This window comes from Perissodus microlepis, chromosome 23, assembly GCF_051167445.1.
Source record: "Perissodus microlepis isolate ML-2025 ecotype Zambia chromosome 23, ASM5116744v1, whole genome shotgun sequence".
In the NCBI taxonomy this organism is placed as follows: domain Eukaryota; kingdom Metazoa; phylum Chordata; class Actinopteri; order Cichliformes; family Cichlidae; genus Perissodus; species Perissodus microlepis.
Window position 1 is genome coordinate 38,420,503 of NC_140482.1, and position 16,076 is coordinate 38,436,578.

The following is a 16,076-nucleotide window of genomic DNA, read 5'->3' on the forward strand; positions in this document are numbered from 1 at the left end:
CTTTAGCTCTTGATGCCTCTTCTGTCTACTTTACAGTCAGTAAGCCTATTATCAAGTGTCATTTTAGCCCGTTTGCTAATCACTATCTCTGCGAAGACAATACGGCTCCCGTTGCCACGGAAAAGTGGCCAGTGTGTCATCGTCTAATCTTTGCATCCACTGCCATTGCTGACATTATCACAGCCATCAACGTTACAGCAAAAACAACACTTCATTTGCCAGAACAATAAAAAAAAAAAAAACACCATGCAAATAGTACCTTCATTTTTGCACTCTTGCCAGCAGTCACAATCATCATTACTGATCTGGAACTGACGGGGTTTTTTGGGGGGGGTTTTCCTCCATAACAATCGAAGCCATAAAAGCTGCTTTTCGTTGTCATTGTGAAAGCTTTTTAAAAGGGTGGTGGGATTTTCAACTCCACACAAGCTTTGGCCAAGGCCAAAAGAGCCCATCTACTGCAGCAGCGGTCTGCAGTGAGCTCCCGGTGTCTAGTTGCTGACAGAGAGAGAGAACACGAGCGAGAAAGAGTCGAGGATGTCATTGGTGCTTCCACTATCTGTCCTGGCAGTTTTCTTTATTGGGAAACCACACTGTGACTGGAGAATGCCCTCATGATGACAAGAATCTTCCCAGGTGAAGTGCCCTTGAGAAAGACATTGAATCCCCACCGGCTCCAGGCAGCAGGAGTGCTGTTCTGCAACTGTGAGCCTGTTTTCTGAGTTCCCTTTGAGAGCTGAGCAAGTGAAAGGGAGATTTTTCTTTTTTCTTGCCAGGTGTTTTCATGTAAATAAAACAAGTATTTTTGAAAAGCTCAAATATCAAATACTTAAAAAAGCCTATAGCTTTATATGCAAAAAGAAATACTGTGTGTGAAGTGTGTTCCCTTTTACTGCAGCATGCATGCAGGTTAAAACAAACACGGGGCAGAGATGGTTCTGTGCACTGACTGCTAAGTCATTTGTAATCTTGTAGTTGTGCAGATCAGATTCTGTGCACCCTGTTTGTTTATCATTTAAATAGTTATATCCGTGTCCTTGTATTAAATGAACATTATGGAATAGTCATCATTATTAGGGTCACTTTGTGACAGGCTTGGTACATCAAACCAAAACTGAGACCGACTCAGATGTTCCCATGGGACTGCGTACATTATTTACACACCATCTGCTGGTCCAGTCATCAGCAGATGAAGTCCTGTCCTGTTTGTCTCTGTTGTATAATATACAAAACAGCTTAGTTAATTTTAAATTACAGGGTTTTTTTGCATGCAAATGAGCAGACTAAGATATTTAAATCTTCATCTGCTTTGATGAACTCTTCAGGTAACCTGTCTGGTTCACCATGTAACTGGATGAAAAACTGATACTGTTATATACCCCTCAAAAATTTGGATCCATCATAAGATAAAATGTGTTTGAATTAATTGCTGGTACTTGTTGCAGCTGTCAGCTAGCTGTTGCTTTTAAAACAAGCTCTTCCTAGATGGCTGCTTAGCTCTTTGTAACTCACTTATCTTCAGAGGGCACTGTCACTGTAAACAGAGCAGAGATCAGTATATGCTTAATGTATACAATAATGCTGCATTAGTCAGCACAGTCAGCATTTATCCTACAGCATTAAAGATGAACTATCTTTAGTTCTGTGTCATGAAAACACATTTACAGTTTCTGTAGTTTTCTATAGCTAAGGTGGTGAAGACACATTGCATATAATGAGTTACAGTAATTGTTTTCTCACATTGTTGTGTAGGGATTTTGGCCCACTCTTGTTTATGATGTTTCAGTTCACTGAGGTTTGTAGCCATTCATTTATACACGGCTTTCTTAGGGTCTGGCTACAGCATTTCATTGAGACACTGTATGGAACTGTTATTGTCATTGTCCTGTTACGTGACCAAATTTCATCCAAGCTGTCAGAAAGATGACCTTGACTATAAAATACTTTGGTATATGGTATATGGTTTATGGTTTATTCGATGACTGCAGGATGCCGAGGTTCTCTGGCTGCAAATCATCACCTTTCCACCACCATGCTTGATATGGTATGTGTTGCTTTTGATGCTGTGCATCATGGACATTAAAGTCTTGGGTTTGTTCAAATGCAACTTTGAAACATGGCAGCACCGTTTTCGAGCAAACAGTACTTGCTCAGTTATACTTGTACGGTCTGCCCTTGGGGTGAATTTGCTGAGACACCTACACCTGAAGGTTCAGACCAAAACTGCCAAAACTTCTGCTTTATAGAGGTGCTCCCACTCACTGATGATCAAATGTCTATCAGAGATCAATGTGCATTTGTTTACCAGCACTTGGCTTCACATGACTTTAAATGTGCATTACATATATTATTCTGTTTCAGGAAAGCTGACAGTGTATGAAAGGTACACCCTGGACAAACCTACGCCCAATTTTGAATCACCAGTTAACTTAATCTGCATGTCTTTGGGCTGAGCACCCAGAGAAGACCAACACAGCCACGGGACACCTTCAGAGAAATGTGTACATGCAAATAGCTAAGACAGATTTTTTTTTATTTATTTATTTATTTTTACCTGATCTACTTAGATAATTCATCGGCTTTTCACAGATCTCTGTGGTGGCCCTGAGAGGCCAAACGGACTGCAACTTAAGAAAACACCAGCAATAAGAAAAACGCTGCAAAAGCACACAAAACACACGGAAATAGGAAAAACTACAACGGAAAGAGGAAAAACGAAAACAGAAATGGAAAAAAACAGATTTCCAAAAGCACAAGGGAAGTGTTTCTGGGGAAACAATAACCCGACGGCCCAGTTGCAGGAACCAAGAATTGCGCTGGGAGACACTTAAAAGAAGTGGAGGATCTATCGGTTTTGTGAGGAAAGAAAAGATGAGAGGCAAGTTAACCTAACTATTAGCCTAAAAATCCGTCATCAGTATTATATAAATCATGATAAAACACACCTAGCATGTTTTGGGTTCCTGCAACTGGTCCGTCGGGTTATTGTTTCCCCAGAAACACTTCCCTTGTGCTTTTGGAAGTCTGTTTTTTTCCTATTTCTGTTTTCGTTTTTCCTATTTCCATTGTTTTTTGTGTGCTTTTGCAGTGTTTTTCTTATTGCTGGTGTTTTCTTAAGTTGCAGTCCGTTTGGCCTCTCAGGGCCACCGTAGATCTCCTATAACACTTCAGAACATTTTAAAATGATTTACAGTGAAAGAATATTACCAACAACATGTTTTTGTTTCCAAGATGCTGAAATTCAGTTTAGCTTTGATATTTCTTTATAGCAGGATAGAAAACAGCACGGGGGCCTTCTATACGATGACACAGTCGCTCTAACTTAGCTTAAAGTTTAGCAATCCCTCTGCTGAAGGCTTCAACAGCACTCACGCTGAGAACATGGAGAGGAAGGAGTTGCTCTGCTTCAGAGCAGCTACAAGATGAGCAGAAGACAGCTGCATTAAGAAAACATTAAATAAACATCTCTCGGCACATTTGCCATCAGAAATTGGGCTCTGTTTATAAGATTTGTGTCGCAGCGCATTCCCTGCATTGCATATTGCTCCACTATAGCATCGCATTGGTGAGCTTTACATTGCTGTGATGCCACGACACACTGTTCATCATAACCTTGTAGCAGATTGTGTGCAGAAGAAAAATGCTGCCTCTGAGCAAGAACGGTATGATCCCATGGTGCTCTGGAAATATTACACTGAAATTAAGAGACTTCACAGGAGAGCATATTGCAAGTAAAGCCCTCAGGGGCTGAAACTTCCTGAATAAGATCAAGTGCTTTATTAGACCCGGTGATTGTCACTTGCTTTCCAAGGAAGTACGGCACTGACAGTTCCACTTTTCACACATTTCATTTTAAAAAGTATTATATATGGAGCGATACAAATCTACCAGTGAATCTTTTTACCATTCAAACACAGCCTCAAGTAGAAACCGTTTAAGTGGGCGACAAAATATTTGACGTTAGAAGAAGGACAGTCTGTGGGTTTGTTTTCAGCAAGTGCTGCCCAGAAAGTTCACTCACCTTCACTGAAACAGCAGGCTCTTGCTCGTTGTCACCTCAGTTAATTAATTTTCTCGTTACTCATCGGGGCAGAATTTTTCCAGGATAGTTTGTTAGTTGATGATGATAATAAAAAGTGCCACTCAAACGACAGCAGAGACGATTAGGAAGTAAGAAAGAGGTGTCGAGGCGAGCTGTGAAATCGGCTCATTTACACCAACAGACAAGAAAAGCCATTCAGAGAAATTATGGCTAGAGCTATTTCTAATTCCACTTAATGGCATACAGATTTCTTGAGATGCTGATATCCAGGAGGGAGCCTTGCAAAAAAACAAAAAATCATTATCAGGAACATAAAAAGGTGTGACATATCACACAACAACTATGAAAACTACCACTGAAGTTTTTAAAAAATAGTATCCTATAGTGACTGATGGCAAGAATGCATTTTCAAAGCTAGGCATCATTACGGGGATTGTCATAACACTGTCGCGGCTCCATTTTCAGGCACAGAGGAAGTGGCACTTTAAGGAAGGTGTTAAGAATGGTGGGGGGTGGGGTAAAAGTGAAAAAGGAGGTAAAAGATGCCTGCAATCTAGATGTCTAAACTGCTGGCAGGAAAAATGCCTCTTAAAGTGCAGCAATCAGTTGTCAGAAGACTTAACACGATGCTCTTCGTTGCAGAAGGAGATGTTTTCAAAACTAACTTAACACACGATGAGGATTGCGTGCTTCAAAGTAACAGGCTAACTTTATGATTAAATGGACAGTCCAATCAGTCTGATCAGGGCGTTAATGCCAAGGCACAAAGCGAAGTGGGCCACAATCATCCGAGTGCAGCTCAGTTAATAAATACCATATACCGAAGCGGCGCTCTCTTTTGATTAAGCTGCGTGAAATCTCCAAAGTGGACGAAGAGGTGACGAGAGGTATCCCATTAATGTCAGAGTGACTTACAAGGAGGGCTGGGGGGCAACAACGGCTCCCCCAGGGCAAAAAATTAGACTACGGAAGATTTGTCAAAAACAAGTAGCTCTTTATGAAATAATATGCTTCCAACTGCGAGGCTCATGCTCGTCATTTGGCAGAACTGCCTTCTACATCACAGCACTGCAGGATGCTGACATTCACACCATGGAGTGAGTGTGATCAGCTCTCACCCAGGAAGATGAAAAGTGGTTTATATAGAAACTGAGAGGCAGTATCATATGGTTGCACCTGGTGACAGAAGATGGTGAGAACTGAGCCATTTTAAACCCAGCAGCTCTCTTTAACGAGAGCACTTTCACTTCCTTTGCAATTTAAACATCTTGTTTGCATCAGATATTCTCAGTCATGCTGATTTCTGTTTTATCCACATCTGAGTAACGCAGCTGACTCCTCCGCCGAAACGGCACCGAAGCTGAAATCATCAACAGTTGTTTATCGAGCTGGCTATGCTTTTAAACTCCGAACAAGTCAGGTCAGGGGGAACTTAAGAGCAAACGCTGACTCATGCTGTCCCCATATACTTTGGCCTTGATGGCAGTGGAGGATCATTAAGTTGCTAACAGCAGGAGAGGGAAGACAAGCGTGGCTGAACACATCGCCGTCTAACAGCCATCATCTCCTCTGCCAGTGCTGTAAAGCTCTTTGGTGTGATTTTGATTATAAACCTGTAATGTTGGGTTGATCTACTGGGCATTAAAGCTAAACACAGACACAAAGTTTTGTTTCAAGGTTATTGAAATATCCACTTCGGTTGCTTCTCTGGTTCTGTTGATTTTATGTATTGGACTAAAATTGTGAAATACTTTAATCTTTCTCAATCAGTTGAGGTTCCCAGTTAATTACAGGGACAAATCGTCCTTTCCTTTAATTTGACTCTTGAAGATACCCTATGCCCTATGGCCCTTAAAGCCATTATTTTTAAGACCCACCTCCCCACTCCTGTTCCCAAATTATCTTCTGGCATTAATGAACCAAATTATGACTACTGACAGATCAGGTGAATAACTTTGATTAGCTCGTAACATCAGTGCATGTTGGGGTCGTTGGGATAAGTTACGTTAGACAGTAACAGAAAGTTCTTATAATGAACCCTGATGTTGATGAACCTGCATGTTGCGTTTAATAATTAATTATTGTATCTTTCCCAAATTTCAATCGGATATTTCTCACCCAAAAAATTGACCATTACAAAAAAAAAAATCCAAGTTACAGTTTTTCTTGATTGCTTTCACCTGCCTAAAGAAACTGGAACCCACTCAGTTTTCATCATGACTATCTCAGCAGAGCAGAAGATACCGCTTGGAAATGTGTTACCCTTTCTCATTGGATTGACACATTTTCCACACCACTCCACAAAAATGTCATTCAAGCAGTCCAAACCCCATTGTTTTAGCTATGGTAACCAAACAGAAATCACCTATTCCTAACTATTAGAAACTACCTAAATCAGTATGAAATCAATGCGTAGCTGTTTGACACTCCTTCACACGAATCTTCACTTAGCAATCAGTCTGCAGGCCTTCAAAGGTGCCACATCTGTATTGTTCTTTACCAGCATGTATGGAGCAGGCATATTAAAGTGAGTCTCAAAAGTGGCAATTTCTCCTACTGTAATAGATTTTATTTTGGTTTACATGTATTTTCTGTAATATTTCCAGTATTTCAGTTTTCAGTCACAGTCATGCTGTGATGCAGCAGTCAACTTAATCAAGAAAAACTGTAAAATCTTCTAAATGACTCACAAGGCTTATCTCGTACTTTCTACCTTGAGTGCTGGTCATGGATTTTGCATTATTTAAAATTGATTTTATTTTGTTCATTTCACCTCTGAAATGTTTTTAATCCCGGTTCGAACCATGTAAAGCACTTAAAACTTTGAAGCATCTCCATCCAGTAAGAGATTGCTCGAGGTCTCTGTGTTTTATTACTACATTTTCTTTGTAAATTACACAGTATGCTGACTATGTGAGGAGGAGCACAGTGCCACAAAGGCACTCTAGTGGAGATACAGGGGGCAGTATAATCTCACTGATGTGGCTACACCTCATTCCTCCCTCTTGTCCTATAGCTGCACCTTACAGGCCTGACTGAGATCAGCGCTGCGTTTTATGTGTGCAGTGTTACTACCTCATAGTTGTGACTGTCCCTGAGTAGCTGAAAGGTCACAGTGAACGCAGATTAAATCTGTGATTTACTGTTGCCGGTCTGTTGTGTGGTAAAACTAATTTTAGCTCTTTGAATCATGTTAGAGGGGATAAAAGAAGAATAAAACACCAGGGCTTCAACTAATGTTTCTGATAATTTTAAGAGCGGTCTTATAAGTAATTACTTGTTCATGATGCATGATCAATCATCCAGGTAAGGAAATCCCAAAAAATGAATTCTGTTCATCTCGATGTAGCGTTTTCAGTGGGAGAAACGTTTCGTCACTCATCCAACTGACTTCCTCATTCTCAGCTGACTGCAGGTTTCTCCAACCTTATAAACAGTACATTTGCACAATAAGTGAAACTAGCACCACTGATGAACAATGGGCTGGGAGATCAGTTTCCTGATCATTAATATGCAAATTGTCAAATCAAAGACCATTGATCAATGGCCACGAGTACCATTCACAGAGTTGGGGAATGGCTGCAATCACAGCATTGTAAGATGGTGAAAGATGTACCCTTAGGCCCCCTCCTCAATTCAGAGACTGTCTTTCCCTTTTCACATAAATGGCCTCCTCGACTCCGCGCTCAAACCAGCGTTCCTCCCTGTCCAGGATGTGTACATCCTCACCATTGAAAGAGTGTCCACTGGCCTTTAGGTGTAAATAGACTGCAGAGTCCTGGCCTGACGAGGTAGCTCTTCTGTGTTGTGCCACCCACTTCACCAGAGGTTGTTTGGTTTCCCCGATGTATAAATCCTGGCACTTAACAGCGTATACTATGTTACTCTGTTTGTGTCGGGGAACCCAATCCTTGGGATGGACCATTTTTTGGTGCAGTGTGTTTTGGGGTTTAAAAGCCACAGAGACGTGGCGTTTAGAAAAAATGCGTCTCAACTGCTCCGATACTCCTGACACATACGGGATCACTACGGGTTTTTGCTTGGGCAGCGGTTTTCCTTCTCTCCCGGATCGCCTGGAGCTTTCTTTAGGCGCCTTCCCAGCTTTGACAAATGTCCAGCTGGGATAACCACATTTACTCAAGAGCCTTCTTGATATGACGTTCTTCCGCTTCCCTGGCCGCTGTGTCTGTGGGGATAGTGTTCGCTCTATGTTATAGAGTCCTGATGACATTCAGTTTATGCTTCAGTGGATGATGAGAGTCAAACCTTAAATTCTGATCCGTATACACCGGTTTCCAGTACACATCAGCTTTTAGATGTCCCCCATTACTGATGGAAATCTCACAGTCTAACAAGGCTAACCTGCCACTTTTCATATCCTCCCTGGTGAAATTGATGTGTTGTCCCATCGAGTTAATGTGATCAGTGAATTGTGGTACATCCTGAGATTTGACTTTCACCCAGGTGTCATCTGCAAACCTGAACCAATGACTTAGTGGTGTTCCAGGATAGGATAGCAAAGCCCTCTATTCCACTTCTTCCATGTACATGTTTGCCACGATGGGTGAAACTGGGGAACCCGTGGCACACCCGTGTTTCTGCTTGTAGCGATGTAGTTCATCTGCCTCCATCATGACATCTCTCCCCTTCTCAACAAAATCCAAAGTGTTCTGGATGTCGTGTTCAGAGTTGCCTACCAATGGGGTTGAGGATTGAAGCCTGAAACTTTGAGATGTTATAGGTGACCGAGTTGATCATGCAGACATTTGGTCTTAAACGTTGGCCGTGTTTATATCTTTGGTAAACCATATAGACTTGGTGTAGATTCCCCTGGGTGTATAGCCTGTGGTATGAAGTCTGGTCAGTATTGTCCTGTTCTAACTGCTTCAGGCAATCTATCACCCTCTTCCTGTTACCACTTCCTTGGTCTTGTTTCAGGGGTTCATAAGTATTGGGTTTGGAATTGCTGTTTCTGTGATCAGTTACACTACTAGGATTTGTCTCAGTTGTCATAGATCAGTGGTTGTTGATCAATGATATGACATTTTACATATTAATGATCAAGAAACTGACCTCACGTTGTTTGCCAGTGGTGCTAGTTTCAGTCATTGTGTAAAGGCGCTGTTTATAAGGCTGGAGAAACCTGCAGTCAGCAGAGACTAATGAGTGATGAAACATTTCTCCCACTGAACATGCTACGTCCACATGGACAGAAACAATCTTTTTGGGAGTTACTTATTCAGTTAAAGAAAATGCAAATGGCCTCAAGTTTCCCTGAACCCAAGATAAAAATTAGTTTTCAAGGATAAAGAGCTGTTCAAAGCAGCAAATTGGTACATTTAAAAACCTCACTGTCAGGCTAAGCAATGCAAAGTAGATTTTGCCAAAAGATCTACATTACACACCAATTTAAACGTTTGAATAAGAACACTGACTATTAAAATGCATAATAAATGTAGCTCTAACCACAAAAACAAAGGTTGATAAACAGATACAAACAATTGAAACAAGTAAATTATTTTTACATTTAAGATGATATAGGATGATGAACTTTATACATTGTGACAGATGGAGGAGGCCTAGTAAAAAGAGCAACAAAGGACTTTCACGCAGAAGACTGGGGTTTGAGTCCTGCATGAAAGCTAGAGTTGATTTGACCTAGCTGACTTATTACTTTGAATTTTTAACGATTATTTCTAGTTTTTAGTCACAGATTGGACATCTCATCCTCAAGTTAGACCCTTTCACAGTGTTAATCACAAAAATATTTCCTACCTTGAAGGGATGTGAGGAAAAATGAAACATCAGAGCTCTTAACACCTCATTTTATTGTCCCAACATTCAAAAGTACAAATAATTCAAACACAACAGTTTTATGAAAAAGAAAAAACAAACATTTACAGCAAGATTTTTATTTTGTTTCCAGTTTCAGAAATGACCTAAACTAGCAAGGATAACATGAAGTCATTCATCGCAGTAATTGGATTAATAATAAGAATAAGAATACTAAGAATAATAGCAATAATAATCATAATAATCATCATTGATAATTGTTAAGTAATAACATAAGCAGGAGAGAGTAGAGAGAGCCGCGGTCATGGGGCCCTGTGAACATTTTTTCGTCTTTTTTGTCTTTAAAGATTTCATTTATAGATTTTTCAGATAGTAAACAAACACGTCTCAGGAGGAAAATGAAAACTGACAAGAAGAGCCTAGTTCCTCTGTTCACCTTCCCTCCTCCACTACTGGCTGCGTTGTTCCTACTGGCAGGCTGCCACTATAAGGCGCTACAGGGGATGGTGTGAGCCATAGGGGTTGGGCATAGAGCGAGGTGACGCAGCCCCATGTTTCAAACACCCTGACATGCACACACATTCGCACACACATTCTGAGCTGTCTCAGTCACTTGCGCGCGCAGGTGCACTCAGGGACACACACATCTGTATATATGTGCCAAGAAATTAATTAAAAAACAAAAAAAACAAAGAGGAAAGCACAGACACTGAACATATGTATATACTGTACATACACACATGGATGTACTCCACACTAACAAACGCATGTGGACAAACACACAACACGCACACAGTTACTTAAAGGAACATGCATACAAACATGCACAAATGCGCGCGCGCACACACACACACACACACGTGCACACAGGGTTTAGGCGGAACACAGGCACGCATCGTAAGAGTTCAAAAGTCATACAGTGTAGGAAATAAGTTCACACATCAGAACATTCTACTGGGGTCGTTGCATAATTCAAGCTCCCGACTGCAGCGGGGAGCATGAAGGGGTCTGGTTGGTTGGTTGGTTTGTTGCTGTCATGACATTTTCGAACATTAAGCAACAGGATGGCAAAGATGACGGTTGGATAATGGTAATGATATTAAATGACCCAGCTTGTCAGATGAGTGAGGTGTGAGAGAGGAGGATGTACTATGCGAGCATGCGTCTGAGTGTTTCAAATGCTCTCCGCACACCTCCTTCATGTTTTCAAGTCTTAACAACAAACAAAAAAAATCCAATTTCTTATATTTATACTTCTGGAACCATTCCCCCTACCTTTCACCTTTCAAAATATATAATATATATCATATTAGAGTATATAAAATATAGAATCGGTACAATCCCTTTTTATACCTCCAGAGTACTTCTTATGTATAGCAACAACTGCTGGAAAGAACAGTTGGTGTGCAATGGTAACAATTTCTCAAAGATTTGTTGGTACGTCATTTGAAAACATGATGAACATTCTTAAAAATAAGTTCTGACTCTTTGACCGATTTAGTCCAGTGCAATGAATGACCCTCGAACAACAATTTTTAATGTCTGTCTGCCCGAGCCTCCGAGAGCTGAATGTCATACAAAATGCTAACCGAAACGGAAAACTATGCTTTCAGACCCACATTTTTGCATAAGGTTTCATCACAAAGCGGTAGTAAGTGGAGGGAGGGTGTGGACGGAGTGGCTTATTAGAACTACACAAACTTATCACAGGTTATATTGAACCAGAACGACTGTTTATAACATTCTATTAAGACTAAACTTTATTGAAAAAGATCTAAAGATTTCATTTTAACAAGACAAGAAAAAAGCAATAGCAAATTGAACTATTAACTAGGTTATGCATAGCGAGTAACTGTTTCTAGTAATAAGGGAAGAGCGTCCCCCGACCCTCCAGACATTTTTTTCAGTTTTCTTGACTTTTAGATTTTTTTTATATTGTAATTTTGATATATTGGTACAAAGCACAAACGTACTAAAAGTTCTCTCAGTGCAGTGGACTACTGGAAGAGCCTCTCCACTAGTCGCTTTGTTCCCTTTTGCTCAGAAACGCCCCCCTCCCTGTACCAGAATCACGCAAATACACAGACAATGAAACAAACAAATAAATACATAAATACACAGATAAATTAATGAATCATAAATATAGAATAAATACAAATAAATAGAAAAATAAATAGTTTCAAAAATAGATAAGGAAACAAACCGTTAAACCAACACGTTTATACTCTAAGCTTTTGTTCGGTTTCTTTTGCCGCGGTAGTTAACTAAAAGTTAATCCAATTTTTTTTTCTCCACAAGCAACATGACAACAATTGAACAGTTTCCTCACAAGTTTTTCTAAGTAACTGAACCACCACTTCATAATAAATTGTCATATGAAAAAGACAAGCTCAAACGAACAAAAGAACAGTGACAACTCAGATAGTACAGTAGATATTGTAAAACAAATGTAGACTATATATATATTTATATATATCATCTATTTGTACACAGCAAATAAAGACACAGTTGTCATAGATCCTTTTTAAGGAAACAAATATCTAGACTAACGGAACTAGCTAATCATCATTAAGTTTTGACAAACGTTTCACGCTCAGCAAGTAACCTAAAAGTCAGCAAACCAACAAAAAAGAAAACCCAAAAACAAATAAAAAATTTGTTCAGTGATTCTTACAAGGCCCGATTTAGTCAAATCTGATTATTCAGTAAAGAAATAGTCTCACCAGATTTCTGGGCCAACATTAAACAAATATTAAACAAAGAACAGCAGCTCAATTCAATGCCAACATCAAAGTAGTTTTTTTTCTTTAAACAACACAGAACAACAAACTTGGATATTTAAGATATGTGAATAATGTAGTATAGCACCTACTGTTGATCGCTAAAAGGAAGTTCTTCTCAAATGTAAGAGTGAAGAAAATGATATAGATAATGTATAGTATGCTTCTAAATGGATAGATGTGTATATATCTATTTACTGAGATCCCATATCGACTGATGACAAAAACAGGAAAACAAGCGGACAAAGGGTCTTCTTGCTTTGGGCTCTGGACTGTGAGGATGGTTAGGCCTCGGAAAGACCCCTCTCCCTTCCCTTTTGGGTATCGCTGAATAATTATGCACTAGTACATGTGTGAAAAATTACCAAAATCACCTGCCTCAGATTGCATCCTTTTTTCACAAAACCTTCCATCTACAAAATCGCTACCAACTTGGATTCCCCAAAAAACAACCTCCGATCCTATAAAGTACCACGGCAGAACGACAAGACAAGGTGGTGCCCCCTCCCACCCGCCCCGGCCCCCCCTAGTTAGCCAGTCAAAATATTTTTCTCTTTTTTTCAAATCCAGATTCTTGTAAAAATTCTTCAATAATTATTATTTTAATTATCATTTATAAAAATAGATCTTTCTATTTATTTTTATCTTTTTCTAAACGTGTTTTTTTTCCAAGCAAAGAGATCTTCTCTTTGGCAACAGTGTTATTTTTTTTTCTTAAATTACTGAACGTGTCATCAGCAAAGCTAACCCATCCCCTCCCTTGCCCCATCTCCCTGAACCCCAAGTGAGGAAAGACATTATGTTTTGTTTGCGATACAAAACAAAAACAATGTTAGAAATTCATTTTTTTTCTACATCAGAGTTACCGGGATCCCGTGGAATCCCGTTTGTAATCGGTAAGGGGACGCTTTGAAATACACGCTAAAAATGAATGAATGGTTCACCAATTTAAAAAAGAGCCGCCTCCCGTTTACTAGACGGGGAGGTATATAATACTACCGACAGTGGATCCGGATTTACAAAAGAAAAACAAATCCTGAATCAAGACAGAGAAAAGGCTCCAATCGAAAGAGGACGTTCTCTTCTCTGAAATAAGGGGATACAGGGATTTGCTACTGTTTTACACAGAAGAGAAAAAACATTATAACAACCACAAGAAACGGAAAGAATATACAACAAAGAGAAGCCTGCATTATCGCAGGAGCTTCCCAAAACTCGTGAACGTTTTCATCATTTCATTTTTGTAATACTTAGGCAACGTTGGCTTATAGGTCCAAAGTTATAATATAAGCCATTTCTAGTTCAATTTGCTTGATGGTTTGTTGGTTGCTTTATGTTCCAGTTGGAGTTTGCTGTGTTGGATGGCTGTAGTAGGGTGGTAGTGGTAGTGACTGAAGGGGCTAAGGGATGGGTGGAGGTGGGGGTAGGGGGGGTTGGGGGCAATTTTGGAGCAGACAAAGTCGCGGGGCAACTGCTTCTACCTGGTAAAGTTCAGGACTTGTGTGTCTTGTTAGTCTTGAAGGAGACTTGCAAGACGCGGTCGCCCAACCTGTAGCCGTTGAGACTGGCGATGGCCATTGCCGCCTCGTCGTAATTTGTCATGGTGACGAAGCCGAAGCCTTTGCACTTGTTGGTGTTGAAGTCACGGATCACCTTGACGTTGTTGACTGCGCCGAACGGCCCAAACAGCTGCCAGAGCACGCTTTCGTCTGAATCTGGGGACAGGTTGTACACAAAGATGCACCAACCGGTGCCCGTGTGCCCGGGGATGTTCATGCCAACCAGGCTGGTCATGCTGTCAATAGTGATAGGTGAAAACCTGAGAGGAGAGGCACAGTTGGGAGGAAGAAGAGAAAACGGCAAGCGTTAGCTGGGCAAGTTGAGGCATACAGAGAAACAGCGTCTGCATCTGCTGTACATGAAATCGCCCTAACCAGTGAAAAACAAAAAGGTCCTGCCATGATCCTCGCCTGAATCGCACGCTACTCTACAGCCAAATATTCTGGTCAAGCCACTGATCTCAAAGCCAAACCACATCATATCAGATAAACATGCAAGTACTCTGTACGAACGTATGTGCAAATATGTCAGGGCAGTCTGCATTCGTTTGCTAAGCTGCCACTAAATCCTCCAAGAACTCTTTGGCTCTGAAAAGTCTCCTGTCTGGAATGATGACGGCGCTGTGTGCGCTACGCTGTATTTCTGCTGAAGGAGATGCAGATGAAGGTTTTCTCTTTGTGGCCCTGAGTGGCTCCTTTAGGTGTTAAATTGCAGGAAGTCGCTGAATTAAACTGTTGCTAGAAATTCATGAAAGATCATGCACCAGCCTGCTAAATCTGTTCTCATTCGCCTCATAATCTTCTCCTTTTTCTTGTGATGCAAGAGATTTGAATCCTCAGTTGACTTCACTTAATTGCCTTTCCGCTCAAAGGAAAGGGAGAGGAGAAAAAAATACCCCCACCTTTAAATAAAAGGTAAATGAGATAAAAAGGTTCATTTCTTATGCCACCTCTCTTCAAGAAACGACTATAGGCATTATTGGGAGTGCTTTAATTGAGATTTCCGCTTTGCTGCAGCTGTCTCAGAGATGGCTGCTTTCTTAAGGAAAAGGAGGGAGGGAAGAGGGAGCAAACTAAATGGAAAATGGAAGCACTTTACAGCCCAGTGGCATTAAGGTACAAAGTGTATTCCTCCCCCTTCTCCCCTCCTGCAGAGTGTTCTGATCTGTTCTACTCCAGAGCTCGTGGCACTGATCGATAGCGTTGCTTGCTGCTCGGGGCCCAGAGCCTCCTGTTTCCAGTGACTATATGTGGTCAATCACTACGACCTTCCTGCATGACTTTGGTCATACAGAGTTTGCTTGCGGTTGTTTCGGATGCTAATACTTGCCTCAGGGCAGCAAGATCATCAACTGTAAGGAGCTCTTTGCAGCAATTACACTTTTGTGATTTAGATCAAATTAGTGTGTATAATTAAGATGACATGGACTAGTTATAAATCTGCAATATTTTGATCTATTTTTTAAAAAATTACCTACCACCACAAGACTCTTGCAACAAGAAACTAGGTTATAATAGACACCAAATCATGTGGCCTCCCTTTCTTGTTGAGAGGATCCTTTCGGATGAATCTTAAAAGGCCTCACTGTCTGACATGCTCAGCCACACTCAGGCCTCTCTTATGTTTAAAAAAACTTCATGCCAATTGTAAATTTAAGCTGGACAATGTCAGGTTTCTGGCTAAATGAAGGCTAGCTTACACTGGATTTGTGAAGGTGGAAATGAGTGTGCCTGTATGTATGTGTGCATATGGGTGTAAGCGTGTATGCAAGCATACCCACCAGAGTGGGACCGAGCACTAACCAATGTTACAGACCAGACCACGGGTTGCATAGCAACTGTGTAGCTGACCAGATATCTATTCTGTCCTTTCTAAAGCTAAACCATTTCCAGCTCTTAACA

General features: G+C 40.7%; 1 protein-coding gene across 11 annotated transcripts in view; it reads right to left on the bottom strand.

Annotated features, from left to right (window-relative positions):
* Window positions 1-9,853: 9,853 nt before the first annotated feature.
* The window catches only part of elavl4 (ELAV like neuron-specific RNA binding protein 4), a 74,379-nt gene continuing 68,156 nt past the window's right edge, over window positions 9,854-16,076 (bottom strand). For all 11 annotated transcript variants that reach the window (XM_084920470.1, XM_084920467.1, XM_084920465.1 and 8 more), the window contains one exon: window positions 9,854-14,434. In XM_084920470.1, the coding sequence (XP_084776596.1) occupies window positions 14,107-14,434 (328 nt within the window). In that variant the 3' untranslated portion in view covers window positions 9,854-14,106. The remainder of the gene's footprint in view (window positions 14,435-16,076) is intronic.